This window comes from Podarcis muralis, chromosome 7, assembly GCF_964188315.1.
Source record: "Podarcis muralis chromosome 7, rPodMur119.hap1.1, whole genome shotgun sequence".
NCBI lineage: Eukaryota > Metazoa > Chordata > Lepidosauria > Squamata > Lacertidae > Podarcis > Podarcis muralis.
This window is the reverse complement of record NC_135661.1, coordinates 62,867,631-62,882,947: the sequence shown is the minus strand read 5'-3', so window position 1 is coordinate 62,882,947 and position 15,317 is coordinate 62,867,631. Positions and strand designations below refer to the sequence as shown.

Below are 15,317 nucleotides of genomic sequence, written 5' to 3'. Positions count from 1 at the left end.
TAACTTGGTGGAGGCAGCAGGGCAGGCAGGGTGCCTACAGCGGTGTCACCGGGAGTGTGTGTGTGTGTGTTCTGCCTTCTGAAGCTGTGGTCTTGCCCTGCCTAATGGCTGGGCCAGCTCTGAGTCGCAGTGTGAAAGGCATTTGTGACTCTTGAGGCTCTGTCAGCTCCCTGCAATGTTGGGCTGAATATCTGTACCAATACTGAATTCTTGGGTGTATGGGGTGTTAGGGGAGGGGGAGTAGTACTTTTGGTGGGGGACACGTGCTCTTTCTTTGGTAGTTATCCACTTTTGGTCTGCACCCTGCACTCAGCTCTCACCTGTGGTTCCTATAAGTTGTTAGCATGCAATAGTCTAGGTGAGGGGGAACTGATGGGTCTCTAACCCTTGGTGAGATAGAGACTTTCCCTGCATGCAAAGACAGGCTCTGGAGGATCGAGCGAACAAGACCAAGAGTGGGTCCAACGGTCAAGAAGGCAATTTTTGTTTGTGCTGTAGAGGGAAGTGAGGGACAGATGGGGCTCGCCAACCTGGGAAGGGAGCCCACCTAGAAGAAGGAATACTCTGATCCTAAACCACTACTGCCTTGCTGGAGAGCTCCAGGAGAAGAAAAGGCTAAGGAGTAAACCCTACACAAATCCAGAATGGAGTTCCTAAGATGGTTGGGTGGCACTATGTACGCCTCCTTCCATTTACTCCTGCATCTGAGCTGGTGCCAAGCATATTGCTCTTTTTTGTTTCGACCACATCAGTGAGCCCAAGAAGAGGGGTTTGTCATCTGGGCAGCCTGGGACTCCATACCCACTGCCCAGGCTTGAGCCCTGGGGAGGTCAGTTCAGTGCTGCTAAAACAGCAGTTTGACCCTACCCCTGGAGGTGCACTCCATTGTCTTTCCAGGCAGATGGATGTTCAAGATCCTCTCTGGCAACCCATCTAGAAAAGCCTAATTTAATAAGATTCTTTCTTTTGGTAGAAGATGATTTAACTGCTGGAATATAGGACTTATGAAAAATATATAGGCCTTACTTATAAAAAACTATACCCTCTTTACTAGCCCTGCAGAAGATGAACACATTTTTTGTGGGGGGGGGATGCTATCTAGGTGTATTCCATTGATCTTGAAAATACATATGCAAGATTAAACCAAGACAGCAGGGCAATCCACCAGATACACTTAGGGAGGCATTTATTGTCCAGAGACCCTCTCAAATCCACTGCTCCTTGTTGTAACCTCTGAGTTGGATGGGCAGGGTGAAAGTAACCCAGCCTGCTCTTCTGTGATCGAATCAGTTTCACCAGCCCTTTGAAGCCTTTTCTTTTCAGATCTCCAGGTTGCCATGGCTTCCCCCTCCCCCACCCCCTTTGTAAACACTTGCAGGGGGATTCTTTCTGATTGGCTTCTGTTGAGAATGGCTGCCTGGCAACAGGCACAAAGCGTGCTTAGCAACCAGGCTGATAACATAGAAGAGCAGTTCTAGGAAGCGGAGGCCGAGAGGAGGACTGCCTGCCTGGAGAAGAGGAGTGGTGAGTTGATGATGGAAGGGTAGAGACAGTTGTTGATGGGGATCTTTCTTTCCTTCTTTCTTTCTTTCTTTCTTTCTTTCTTTCTTTCTTTCTTTCTTTCTTTCTTTCTTTCTTTCTTTGCAAGTCAAAATTGTGTTCTGCATCCACTTTGCCAACCTTCTGTTCCACCTCCCACTTCTGTCTTAAGTAATTTCGTTCAAAATCTTTCCTTAGCTTTTCCTACCGAACCTGCAGCTTTTCCTGCTGGGCAGAGTTCCCTCCTTTTCTCCTACCAGTAACAACAATTCATTAGGCTAGCCTGATAAATTTTGGCAAAACCAAATGCTGCCACCACCTCCTCCTCCTTCCTCACAGGCTCTACCAAAACATCTACATGTTGCTGTCTAACAAAGTGTGCGATTTTTTACATTAAAAAAAATTAACTTTATTTTTGAAAATAGAACAGGGTGGGAGAAGAAACCTCATCAGCTGCCATTAACATTAACAGGGAGGGATAAGCAAGCTGCTAGCAAGCTGTTGCAGAATACACACCAGTCTCAGGCAGGAGGAGCAGAAGGCATAGTTCTTTAGAGCAGAGAGAGTTTGGAGAGGTTTTACTTTTTCTGCATTCTCCCTGGATTTTAATACCCTGGCCCACCCCACCTGAAGCAGCCTATCAACTGTCTTCTGTGACCTGCCCAGTGGGATAGACCAGAACAAAGCTTTGCAGGTGGGTGGGGCCAGCCACCTGTCAGTCACCTGACATCATAATGACACCAGGTATTTGACACCTGTGAAAGTTACAGCAACCTTCTCTGAATATATGCTATCAGCACCTATCGGCTAGAGTTACAGGGAACCCCTCTGAAATCTCTGTGGCGGTTAAAATGTTCCCCTCTGCAGAAGAAGCAGTTTGGACATAATTTTTGCTGCCCACAATTGGTTCAGATTAGTGTAGAGGTTTTATTGGATGAGGACTGGGGAACTATGGGTTCCAATCCATACTCAGCTCTGGATTGTCATAGGGTAAACGTGGGCTTGGTTTTCTTGCTGTCTTGCTCCAATCTACCTCACAGGGCTGTTGTTAGGATAAAAGGGATCGGATAACAGAATGTATGCCATCATGAGCAGCATTGAGGAACGGGCAAGAATAAAAATAGAGCATGCGTTAGGCAGCAAAACAAGGAGGGTTATTGACTCAGTGGGTCACAAATTTTACAGCAAGGGTAGAGAGCATGTAGCTCTCCAGATGTACTTCAATTCCCATAACACACAACCAGATAGCCAAGGTCAGGGATGATGGAAGATGTAGTCCAACAACGTCTGGAGGACAATAGACTTCCCAACCCTCTTTGTACAGGTTTATTCAATGTACATAATAGTGACAACTGAAAAGAGGTAGATGGAAAGAGGGTCGGCCAATATGGCAGGGGAGTATACAGTAGTTTCAGCCTCTGCAACATTTTAAAGTTTGAAAGCAAGGATGTGTGTTTTCCAGGAAATTTTGCATCAGCTGCACTGCCCTAAATGGAGAACCGATTTTGCTCTTTTGAATTTTGTTTGACCTATGTTTAGTAAATAAAAATAAACAGATGAGAAGTGTCCCCAACCCCTGTACTCCACCCCCAATAACCAAAGGTATTTCAATGGAGATATTGGAAGCCATTTGCTCTGACTCTCTCCAGTTTGCTGATTTTTCCTCTAGCTCACATCACTACTAAAACTCAACTTTCACCTCTGGCTTTTCCCTTCTAACTCCCATGTGGGTTAAGGGAGGTGATTCTATCCACCCCTTTGCCATCTCCCACAGAGCCCCTTCCTTTGCTCTCCTTAATGGCCCATCACCAAGGCTATCACCTCACTAGGAGGCTAGCCTGACTATTCCAAGAGTTAGAAGGCTTGATTATTATTTTCTAGTATTTTCTATTATTTTATGCAAGCAACTTAGATTTTGTTTATTAAGCAGTCTGTAAATTTTGTTAAGTAAAATAAAAGTCACCGTCACCCCCCCCCCCCAAAAAAATTGCTTGTAATTCAGGAAAAAAAGTGTAATGAATAGCAGGCTGCTATGTGTTGAGCAAGCATGTTGGCCCCTGAGTCCAGTATCTCTGAATGTGTCGCCTTCATTTTTGTCTTTCCTAGAATGTTGCTGCCATGGCTACTCTGAGTGTGAAGCCCGGCCAGAGGTACACACTTCCCGACTGGCGCACCCACTTTGACCTCATTGCAACCAATGCTGAGCGACAGCGCTTGGCATCCCACCAGATCAGGCAGGAGGGCCGGGTCCTTCGCAATGAGACAAATAACCAGGTGGGCAAGTATTTGAGCTTCTTTTCTGTGTTTCCGAACAAAAACAAACAAACTAAAATGATAATTTGGGGTCCGAAATCTGGAGGTGGTGGTGGGATGGGGCGAGGAGGGTATGGGATCATTGCTGAATAGGCAGAACAGAAATACAAATTCTGAAATTATGAGGAACCAAAATTGGCAGATTGGTTCATCCTGAATTGTAACTGAAATTTAATCATTTGAGGGTTTTTATTGTGTGTGTGTTTGTGTTGTTGGTTTGTGGGTTTTTGTTTTGTTTTTTTTTTTTTTTTTTGAGAAGGTAGAGTGAAGGAAGTTTCAGCTTTTCCTCACAAAACCAAGGAAACGTTGTTCACAAATAATTTCCACACTAGCGTGTCTGTGTGAAATGTACATGTCTAAAGAATGGGCCAGGAACTTGTCAAGATAAGGAAGGGCAATCTTGAGCTTAGCCTTCCTTCTTCCTGTAAGAACCATGCTGCTGATGCCCTCTCTGAAAGGTGGGTTTGAAACCATTGCCTCTCTCCTCTCCAGACAAAATGGGATGAATATGACAACCGCACACGCCTTCTTGAGCGGATCGAAGTCGTCAATCGAGCGAAGGAAACTCTGGACAAATGCCTCACGGACATCGACACGGAAATCTATGCCTTGACTCAAGTATGTAGTGCAGACTTACTCATTTATGGTGTTCCTAAACTGAATTTCACCAGGAGATTCTAGGATAGTGTACAGAAGTATGAAAACAATCCACACAACTTATTGTTAGGTGAACCCTAGTCTCTCGGGGTGGGAGGTCTCAGGAGGTCCCAGCACATGCCTTGGATCTGGCTTCGTTGGAATGAAGGTCATCGGAGGCCACTGGCATTTCTGTGGCATGTAAGGATTATTTATGCTTTTATCCGGGCTGAGTGTGCGTGCATGTGCACTTACAGATTCACTGTTAAAAGCATGTGCAATCTTACTCGGCTACGAGTGATCACCGAAGAAGAACGAATAATATGAATTGTGCAATGAAGGGCAAAGGTCATGCAACTCAATTTTGGTGTGCTGAGAAAGTGGTTTGGGTGGTTTTGTGCAGTAGATGGCATGTAACCAATGGTTTCTGTGATGCTAAAGATGGAAGGAAATTCAGTGACCTCTTTGAGATGAAAGCTGAGCAACCCAGCTTTCATCTCCATGTGTCAGAACGTGCTTGGCCCACCTGCAAAGCATTCCCATTGGAAACCTGATTGGTTAGCAAACCTATGTCACTTGACAAGATGCCCACAGAGGGAGTTGGGAAGGTGAGGTCAACCCCTTATCTTATTTTTGCTTCTTCCCTTCAGATGAAGGAGGAGGCAGAGCGTGCCCTGCAGGCTAAGAACTTGCAACTGGATGTGGCCATTGAAAATCTCACTCTGCGGGAAAGCCGCCGAGACATCGATGTGGTGAAGGATCCTGTCGAGGAAGAGCTGCACAAAGAGGTGGAGGTGATTGATGCTACTACGAAAGATCTTCAGCAGAAAGTGAGCGAGGCCTTTGAGCAGCTCTGGTGAGTCAAAAGACTTGGTGGTCAAGTACAACGTATTGGTATTGTGTCTGAGGCATCAAACTGAGTTAAGTGCAATGTGGGATGCTGGAGGAGGCGCAAAAAAAACTTGTCTTAATGGTGCAGAATGGCACATAGCCAGCCTTCGGAAGGGAGGCATGAGTGAGGGAAGGGCTTGTAGGGTGCACATTGGGGTGGGGGTTGCGGGGGCGAGGGAGGGAGGCAGGTGTGGGGTGTGGTGGGGAGAGGCAGTGAGCGGCCATTTCTGGCACCATTTTTTCTAGAAAAAAAGCACTGCATAACAATACTTAGATGTTTGTAGCAACAGTGCATTTCAAAATTCCACCACATTTGAGCATCACATACATTCTTTCAGTAATAATTGCACCAACCTTGTAAGGCATGCCATACTTCATTTATTTACTTACTTTGGCTGCAATCCTAACTCCACTTAACTGAGAGTAAGCCCCATTAAATTCACGTAAGATTTACTTCTGAGTTGGCTTGGTTGGGATTGTGCTGTCAATTAATATCCTGCCTTTTGAAAAGTCTTCTAGGGTTATATATTATAAAAGCAATACTAAAACAATAGGGGGACACTTTTTAAGAATCACTGAAACAGTAGTAGTAGTAGTAGTAATAATAATAATAATAATAATAATAATAATAATAATAATAATAATAATAATAATAATAAATAAATTTTATTTATATCCTGCCCTCCCCAGCCGAAGCCGGGCTCAGGGTGTCTCAGTATTATCTCTAGTACCCAAAATAATAAATTTACTGGCTGATATTAGAATTTAGCTGGACATTTGACAACTCGGGTTCCCACGTTGCAACAGTTTTTCAGTGTACCTTGTAGAACACCTTTTATATCTTTGCTACTATTTGGTCAATTAAAAAAAAAAGCAAGCTGAAACGCCATCTAGTATTACATACCCAAGAGAAAGGCCATTGCATTGTTTATAACTTCTTTTATTTGGCAGAGAAAGAAATGGGATAATCAAAGCCCCCCAATTACTTGGGGGCTCATTCCCAATCATATTCAGCTCCCTTTTAGCATCTGATTGTCTTGTTTACACAATCCTAGATTTAAAGTGATTTGGGGGGATTGTAATTGCTCTGCAACTATAAATTCCTCTGTTTTTCTTAAAAGAACTAGCAGTGATGCAAGGGCTTTGTGTTGTAGGCAAAATATACAGCTACACTTGTATATGGTGTGTGCTGCGTTCATCATTAATGGCACCATCATGTGATAATATATTCTGCTACAGAGGGGAGACTTTTTTGACTGCCAACAATTTATGGGAGTTTTAATTGCTGATTGTTAAACAAAATGAAAGGGGAATAAATCTGGAGACTTCCACCTGAATATTCTCTTGCATCCCTTCATAGCTGCCCTTTCTCTCTCCCCCCCCCCCGCCCACTTTTAATTCATAGCTTGTTGCAGGAAGCCCGCCAACAGCTGAACTTTGCCCATCGAGGGAAAACGGAAGCCGTGGAGATTGACCGGACCTGTGTTTCCCTCAATATCAACTCTCCAAATATCTCCTATAAAGTCAATCCTACCCGAGTGCCGATTGGGTAAGGTTGTGTCTTGCGAAACAACCATCAAAAGGTCTTGAACTCCACCTTCACCTCAGGGCCAGCCCTCCTGTTAGACAGAATGTGGCAACTGAGGTGCCCCTTCCCGAGTGCCCTGGCTGTACCTTTCTGTTGGAGGCCCAGAGCAGGGTGTGGCATGACAACTGGAGGCCTATGCTAAGCCCTCGTTATGACTCTGCAACTTCTTGAAATTGTTCCTCTCTTACAAAAGAGGCTTTTGTTTTTCTGCCTTTTTCACAGGGTGCTTTATAATTTCCTCACACTTCTGGTAGGTTTGGCATTAGGTCTCATCCTTGTGAGGTAACTGTGGGTTGTGGTGGGATGTGTTTTTCTTCCCATTAAACATCTCTCCTGCCCTCCGCAGCCTCCCCAGCTGCTTGGGCCTTCTCCCATGGGCGGAGTTAACATCATGTCTTCCCCTCGGCTTTGATTGAAGTGTAGGAAACTGGTGAAAGTACCGTATTTTTCGCTCCATAAGGCAACACTTTTTTCCTCCTAAAAAGTAAGGGGAAATGTGTGTGCGTCTTATGGAACGAATGCAGGCTGCACAGCTATCGTTGAATTCAGCAGAGCAAGAGCAAGAGCTGTGCAGCGCCTCTTGTTCTGCTGGCTTCCCAGCGAAGCAGGATGAGGGACGGAAGGGAGCCCTTACGGAAGGGAGCCCCTTCCATTCCTCCTCCTGCTTCGCTGAAGAGGCGCTACGCAGCTATTGCTGAAGCCACCACAGCAAGCTCTTCTGGCTTCAGCGATAGCTGCGCAGCTTGCTCTGGTTTTTCAGGAAGGTGGGAAAATGGACGGAGGGCAGTCTGTCAGTCCCTTCTCCCACCTCCCAGAAAAGCCAGCAAGAGCCACTCTATCTTTAAAGAGCCACGCCGAGCGAGCGTGTCTGCGGCTCTTGCTGGCTTTTCTTGTTTTCCTTCTCTAAAAACTAGGTGCATCTTATGGTCGGGTGCGTCTTATAGAGTGAAAAATACGGCAGTTACCAAGCACCTGCAATCAACGTGTTCACCGATATTGTTTAAAAAGTGCTTCCTTTTGTCCTCTTTAAAAGTATGTCATTCTACCTTTAATCTTTCTGTAATGATTTCCTTAAAAGTAAAGTCTTGGTTTTCAAAACAACAAGCAACACCTGGGAGGGGCAGCAGCTTTACCTTCTGTTCTTAGAGGAAAGCCCAGCCAAGGACTTCATGAGGTTTTCAGGAAGGACAGATATGCAGGTGTGTGTGTGGGGGGGGGGCTGTGCTGCAGAGTGCAGACTGCCTGAGAGAAGATTTGTATAATGAACGGAAGGGCACTCAGCCACACAAACAGCAACTTGCCCACCTCAGAATTAAGGGAAATACGTCAAAACCCCATGTGTTTCACTGAATTTTCTATCCCCTTTGGTATTTTCCCCAATGTTATTTCTTTCCTCATTAATTGATGGAGACTGGTCAGAAAAAAATGCAGAAGAAATACTTGGCACACTGCGAGCTTAGTGTGCTTTTATTAAGTGCACTGCATGGGTGGGTGAGTGAGTTAAACTTTATTGATACAGTATGCTCTTTTCTGACCATTGGCTTTCAAAGCTGCAGACATACAGTTTAAAAACATGCAAGGCAATACAGGGAGAAAGTGTGTGTGAAAAATTGATTCTGACAACCAGGCCATCTTTTCCTTCTGCCTGTTGTAGAACTCTCACTCCAGAGGAATGGGATCAGATCACTCAATACAACAAGGATCGAGCAGAGGCAGAAATGAAAGCAGCCTCAGATCTGCGAGAAGCCATGGCCCTCACCATTGCCCAGGTAAACCACATGGCTTCCTATTGGCTCCTAGGAAGGCTCTTGATGGAGAAGATACACTGTATGTTATAGAGCCTTTGCCAACCTGGTGCTTTGTAGGTATTTTGGACTGCAACTCCCATCGGTCCTAAGAAGTACCACACCTCCCACCTGATGGGAGTTACAGTATAGTCCAAAGCATTTCGAGGGCTTCAGGTTGGCAAAGGCTGTGAGTAGATCCATAATTAAGGTGACTTGTTTTCAAAGTAATCTACTGAATGTCTGATCTGGATCTGCTGGAAGATCTTTTAGTGGTTTGCATTGATTGGCAAAGCTTTCTGGTGCCTAATGATTTATCAATGGCAGCAACTAGATGGATCCCTGCAGCCTAAAATTATACTGTTGAAATGAAGGAACTTTTTTGCTCAGGATCACCAACCTTTACTGGATGCAGCAGAAGCAAGGAGGAAAGGGGGAAAGGCTGTTTAATTAAAGGCTGATTATTCCAACAGCCTTGTTAGCTCAAAGGCAATTGCCTGTGCGATGGAACAACCCCCTCCCTCTCCTCTCTCACTCATCCCCTTCCCCAAATCTGCTCCAGAGGGTTGGGGAAACCCTGGAACGGATGTGGGGAGCTCGTGGGGGGAAGCAGGAGGGAAAGTTCCACTGTGCAAGTAGTAGTCCTTGTGCTAATGCAACAACTTTGCTGGATGCAACTTGGGATTTTGGTTTTTTTGAGAATTAAAAGTGGTTTGAAAGAGGAGTCGTCGTTTGTGGCATATACACTTGTTCAACTTTTTTTCCTTTCCAAAACCCGTTGTGCCCATCTACATTTCAAAATCCTGTAAAATCTGTTTGGCCAACAGCCAAGCCACTATACATCATTGCAAAGTGATGGCTCTCTCAATCTATGTGCAATTATTAAACTATGATATGACAGTGGCCTAACTTTTTATATGTGTTTCCATAGGCATAGCCAGGATTTTTGTTAGTAGGGGCCAGGCCTTTCATTGGGAGGGGGGCAGAACCTCAGTTAGCTATGTATTTTTATTGCCTTTTATTAATTTAGGGGGGCAGCTGCCCCTCCCTGTCCCTCTCTGGCTATGCCCATGTGTGTTTCCTATTCTAGACTGAGAACGAACTAGAAGCTCAGCGCGTGGCCACAGAATTTGCCTTCCGGAAGAGGCTCCATGAAGTGGAGCAAGCCCTTGATGAGCTGAGGTGGCAAGAGAAGAATGTAAGTCTTTGGCTGGCATTGGAGACCTGCCCTGCACATTTTTTTTTATTTTTAAATGACACATATAGAATATCTGTTCTGAGTGCAGAGTCTCCTTCGGTTTATGCTAAGGCTCTTCCACAATTCAGAGTGTTATCATCTGCAGTCTTGGAGGGGATTTCTCCTTTTTCCCCCGGTGCCTGAAGGAGGGGTAGGGATCCTTTTTCCATGACCTACTTCAGACCCTTCAACATTTCTCTGATGGAAATAGGGACATCCTATTTCATCATCATCATTTTATTATTTATACCCTGCCCATCTGACAGGGTTGCCCCAGCCACTCTAGGCAGCTTCCAACATTCATAAAAACATGTTAAAACATTAAACATTAAAAAAAACTTCTCTATACAGGGCTGTCTTCAGATGGTTCTTTACTACCTGCTTCTGTAAGTCGCTCACTGTGACACTTTGTTGCTAAATGCCTTTTTTTTTTAGGGCCCAAAACTTTCCCAAATTTGTCTGTGACACATTTTCTCTTAAAAATAGTATTCCATTCCATTCCATTCCATTCCATTCCATTCCATCTCATCCCATTTCATTTAGTTTCTGACTGCTTCTGCAGGTCCCCTTTTGGAAGGCAGCCTTGAGAACCGTAATCATTGCCACACTCACTTTCATACTTGGGTCACACCCACTTTGCCATGCGGCCGTCAGAGAGCTGGCTATGTTTCAGTGTGGCCCTTTCCCCGAGAAAGATGAGCCATAGCTAAGTTGAGCAGGACAGCTTATTCTATTGTATTAACCCTTTCATGCATTAATTAGACTTAAGTATTTTGTTTGTTTGTTGATTGAATTACTATACCACCCTATACCTGGAGGTCTCAGGGCAGTTATCCCACAACCTGGAGATGCAGCTGGGGACTGAACCTGGGACTTCCTGCTTGCAAAGCTCTGCCATTGCATGTGCTCCTCCTGTATGGCCCACCTCACAGACAGAGGTGGCAATCAATTCTAAGCCTCTCTCCCCCTGGGGTCTTTGCTTTTTTCAGACCCTAGAAGAAATTGCCGAAATGGAAGAGGACATCAGGCGCCTGGAGGACGACATCCGGGCAAAGGTGGTGAATTTGAAACTGGCTCATACCCGTCTGGAGACCCGGACTTACCGCTCCAACACAGAGCTTTGCCGTGACCAGGTACAGCAAACCTCTAGCTCTGTAAGCTTAGAATTGTGGGCAGACAGGAGTCACAGCTGGCCTTGTGCACCAGAGGCAAGGCAAGGCAGAGAGAAGGCATGAAGGGCATTTTAAAGGCTGCTTGCAGAAGGCTTTAACTGCTCCACCCCACTGCTTATTCACGGTGTGTGTGTGTGTGTGTGTGTGTGTGTGTGTGTGTGTGTGTTATTCCTTTTGCTACTGTGTAATGTATTTTTGTGTTTTTATAATGTAAACTGCTTGTTATCCTCAGTTGAAGGGTGGTATAGAAATACTACTACTGCTGCTGCTACTACTATTACTATTACTAATAGTGGTAGCCTTGCAGCTTCTTGGGCTTCTTTGTAGAAGCCAGACCATAACAGTAATATTAGGGGGAGCTGACAGTTTAACCCAGGAGTAATCAACTTTTCTTGGCTAAGCTACCATTTGTGACGTATTGAAGCTCTTGTCCTTGGCTTTCAGGCTCAGCATGGATTGACAGATGAGGTGCATCAGCTGGAAGGCACCATTGCTTGTCTGAATCAGAAGCTGGCACAGTTACAGTATGTACCTCCCTAAAAACAAAAACAAAATTCAACAGAGAAAAGGAATAGGCTGTTTTTAAGTAAGCATCAGTTGCAAGTTGTGGCCTTGGGTCAGCATATGCTGCCTAGGTTGCAGAAGGCCATGGCTGTTCACTAGGATCACTTAGATATATGAGTGAAAACAGAAGATGGGAAGCTGACAGGCTAGGAGCATAATCTCCAAATCTTTTGTGATGCAGCACCAATGTGCCTTTCACACTACAGCATTATATCAAAGGCTGGTAATAGTGGGCTCTGTGCATGATCTTTAGGTGATAGATGCAAGATGGCATCTCCTGGATTCCAGTGCCTGGGATGACTTGCTAATATCTGGTCCCAGTAGGAAGTCCACAGTAATAAATTCAAGACTTAGCATATATTTTATAATACATAAGCTTAGAAGTCAGACACGTTTCCCCCGCAGTCTGTTCTTTTGCACCAGGGGTGGCTAATCTGTTGCCCTCCAGATGTTCTGGAACTCTAGCTCCCATCAGCTCCTGCCAGCATATCCAGTGGTTGGGGATGATGGAAACTGCACTCCAAGAGCTTTTGCCTGCCTGGACCATTGCTCCTGAACTCTCATAATGTCTCTTGGTTGGTTGGATAGATGGAGTACGTAGTAACCAGCCTACCATAATACAAAGGCAAAATTTACATTTGTGGCTCCCTCACATTTGCTTCTCATCCCATCCGCTACTCTCGCATGTGGCCCTTGGAAGGTTGCTCAGAAGGGAATGCGGCCCTTAGGCTGAAAACAGTTCCTTACACGATTTACAGGGAGGCCCTGCCATGGGGAGAGAGATCCTTGTTTCTCCAAGATAATCTGCCATCATAAGCGTAACTTGTACCCAGTGCCGGATTTATGTTTAAGCTAAACAAGCTATAGCTTAGGGCCCCACTCTCTTGGGGGCCCCCAAAAAATTTAAAGGAAAAAAAACCTGGATGTAAATTTCCAAAATATAAGATAAAAACAAATAAAATAAAACCTACATACAGCAAAAGTGTTTTGTGTTGTGTAGGCTCCTATGATGTAAGTAATGGGCCTAGCCTGCTCCCTAAAATATCACTGGTTTGCTCATTTCTATATATAGGGTGCCTACATTCAACACAAAAAATTTGTTGTTGACAAAGAACAGCTGGACATATAAAGGGCCCCATTACCTTCAGTAGCTTAGGGCCTCATCAAACCTAAATCTGGCCCTGCTTGTACTTGATGGAAAAATGATTAATGAGAACCTTGCAATGGAAAATCAGTGTTGCCCCACCCCCAGTGCCATAGCTGAAATTCAGTTACCACCAACCACACCAAAGGATAAGGACTTGCTTTGATTTAAAGGCAAATGGAGGCAACCTCCTGCTCAACTTATGGTACCTTGGCTTCTTTCCTCAGGGATGCTCTGGATGCTCTCTATAAACACCTGGACCGTATCCAGGCAAACATTGTCTACAAATTGAACTCCCTGACGCTGGATAACAAGTGCATGGATGTCAGGCGGAAGCTGACGATCCCTGCTGAAAAATTTGTGCCTGAGGTGGACACCTTCAACCGAACCACCAATCGCACTCTTTCACCCCTCAAGTGCCGACAGCTGGAACTGGCTTAGAATATAATGGCATGAGATGTATAATCCCTTGAGTAATACTGAAGAAGGAATTGGCTTGGGAAGTGAGTGACACAGTCCCTGCCCCTCGCCCAGTGACTTGCTTCCATGCACAGATGACATCTGTCTCATGTTAAGAGTGACATGACTTTCCTTCTCCCTTTTGACCCATTTCTGTTCTCAAAGGTTGTATAAAGCTTCCCCTTGTTTACAGCTTTGGTATTCCAAGAAAGTGTGATAACCAATAAATCTGTCCCCAGCGACAGTATTTCTGACACATCAAGTACTTTCATGCTTTGATTTTTGCATCTCTTTAAATTTGGTGGGGAACCCAAGTTCTATGTTTTAAATCAGGCATAGGCAAACTCAGCCCTTCAGATGTTTTGGGACTACAACTCCCATCAACCTTAGCTAACAGGACTAGTGGTCAGGGATGATGGGAATTGTAGTCTCAAAACATCTGGAGGGCTGAGTTTGCCTATGCCTGGTTTAAATACAACAGATATATCAAAATTAATAATTCCAGCCCAACGCAGGGCCTTTACGTTAGCCCGACCGAACATTTCCCCCTCAGCTGTTGTCAAGGGCAGATATTTAAACATCCCCAGAAATGATAAGATATTGTGGATGTTCTTTGAATATGCCAGACACTGTAGGTAAAAGGTAAAGAGACCCCTGACTATTAGGTCCAGTCACGGATGACTCTGGGGTTGTGGCGCTCATCTTGCTTTATTGGCTGAGGGAGCCTGTGTACAGCTTCCAGGTCATGTGGCCAGCATGACTAAGCCGCTTCTGGCGAACCAGAGCAGCGCACGGAAAGGCTGTTACCTTCCCACCAGAGCAGTACCTATTTATCTACTTGCACTTTGACATGCTTTTGAACTGCTAGGTAGGCAGGAGCAGGGACCGAGCAATGGGAGCACACCCCGTCACAGGGATTCGAACCACCGACCTTCTGATCGGCAAGCCCTAGGCTCTGTGGTTTAAGACATTGTGGATGTTCTTTGAATGTGCCGGACACTATACAACATATCCTTTTCTACTAACCAGCTATGCAAACACGTGCTATCCCCTTTTTTGGGTAGTGTAACATCATGGCAAAATGAAAATACCGGATTCTGTCAGACATTAACCCGGAAGTAACTGCAAGGGTGGCTGAGTTTCAGTGGGAAGAAATCCCAATGAAAATCCTACTCATTATATATTTCACATGGCTGTTTATTTGTATATATTTTAAATTTTTATATATGGTTGTTTTATAATGGCCTATACTTGTAACGCCTAATAAAGGTTTGGCGAAGTACGTTTGGGGAATCTCAGGCCAGGGATCAAATGCAGTGCTCAAGGCAACTGTGTGGCCCTTGAAACTCTCCCATGACCACACTCCTGACTGACACATGATGTGTAAAATGTTTTGGCATAGCTGTAACTCAATAATGCACCTTGCTTGTTAGGACTGAGGACAGCAAGGCATGTGTGAGTGTATGTAGAAACTAGCCTCCTCTATAAAGGCAAAAGACTCCAAATGGTGCACTCTCTTGCTTCTTGCGGGATCATTAATTTGCACACACACACACAAAAAGGGTTCTTATCCTGCACATGTGCAAATATCCCATCACTTTTCTAATCACAGCAAGTCTGATAAGAAAATTGACAGAAAAATGACAAATGGGAAGTGTAAGATAACCACTAGCTGGTTGTATCACTTCGGTGTGAATGTATCCGGATGAATGCTCAATAAACATCTCATCTGGAATCTCCCATACAGAACACAATTTACTGGGAAATAAGTACAATATTTTGGTAAGGCTTGTGCAGGATAACTTCCTCGGAATTGTGCCTGCTACAAGTCAGGTCTAATTGTCTTTCTCTCCCACGTTGCGCTCATAAATGGCACCTAAAATCTGCTACCTGGCTTTGCAGGAAGACAAGAAGTGAAATTACATTTGGAGTCCATGTCTGGGCACAACATGGTTAAGACTCTGGCCAAGTTAACTCCAGAGGTAGCACT

At 44.8% G+C, this 15,317-nt stretch overlaps 1 protein-coding gene across 1 annotated transcript; it reads left to right on the top strand.

Annotated features, from left to right (window-relative positions):
- The first annotated feature begins 270 nt into the window (after positions 1–270).
- On the top strand, positions 271–13,583 carry TEKT2 (tektin 2). The gene is made up of 10 exons (XM_028738930.2): positions 271–1,524; positions 3,646–3,813; positions 4,345–4,470; positions 5,139–5,344; positions 6,785–6,928; positions 8,622–8,736; positions 9,842–9,949; positions 10,978–11,121; positions 11,605–11,684; positions 13,096–13,583. The coding sequence occupies exons 2-10, from the start codon at positions 3,658–3,660 to the stop codon at positions 13,307–13,309; spliced, it is 1,293 nt and encodes a 430-aa protein (XP_028594763.1). The 5' UTR covers positions 271–1,524; positions 3,646–3,657; the 3' UTR covers positions 13,310–13,583.
- The last annotated feature ends 1,734 nt before the right edge of the window (positions 13,584–15,317 follow it).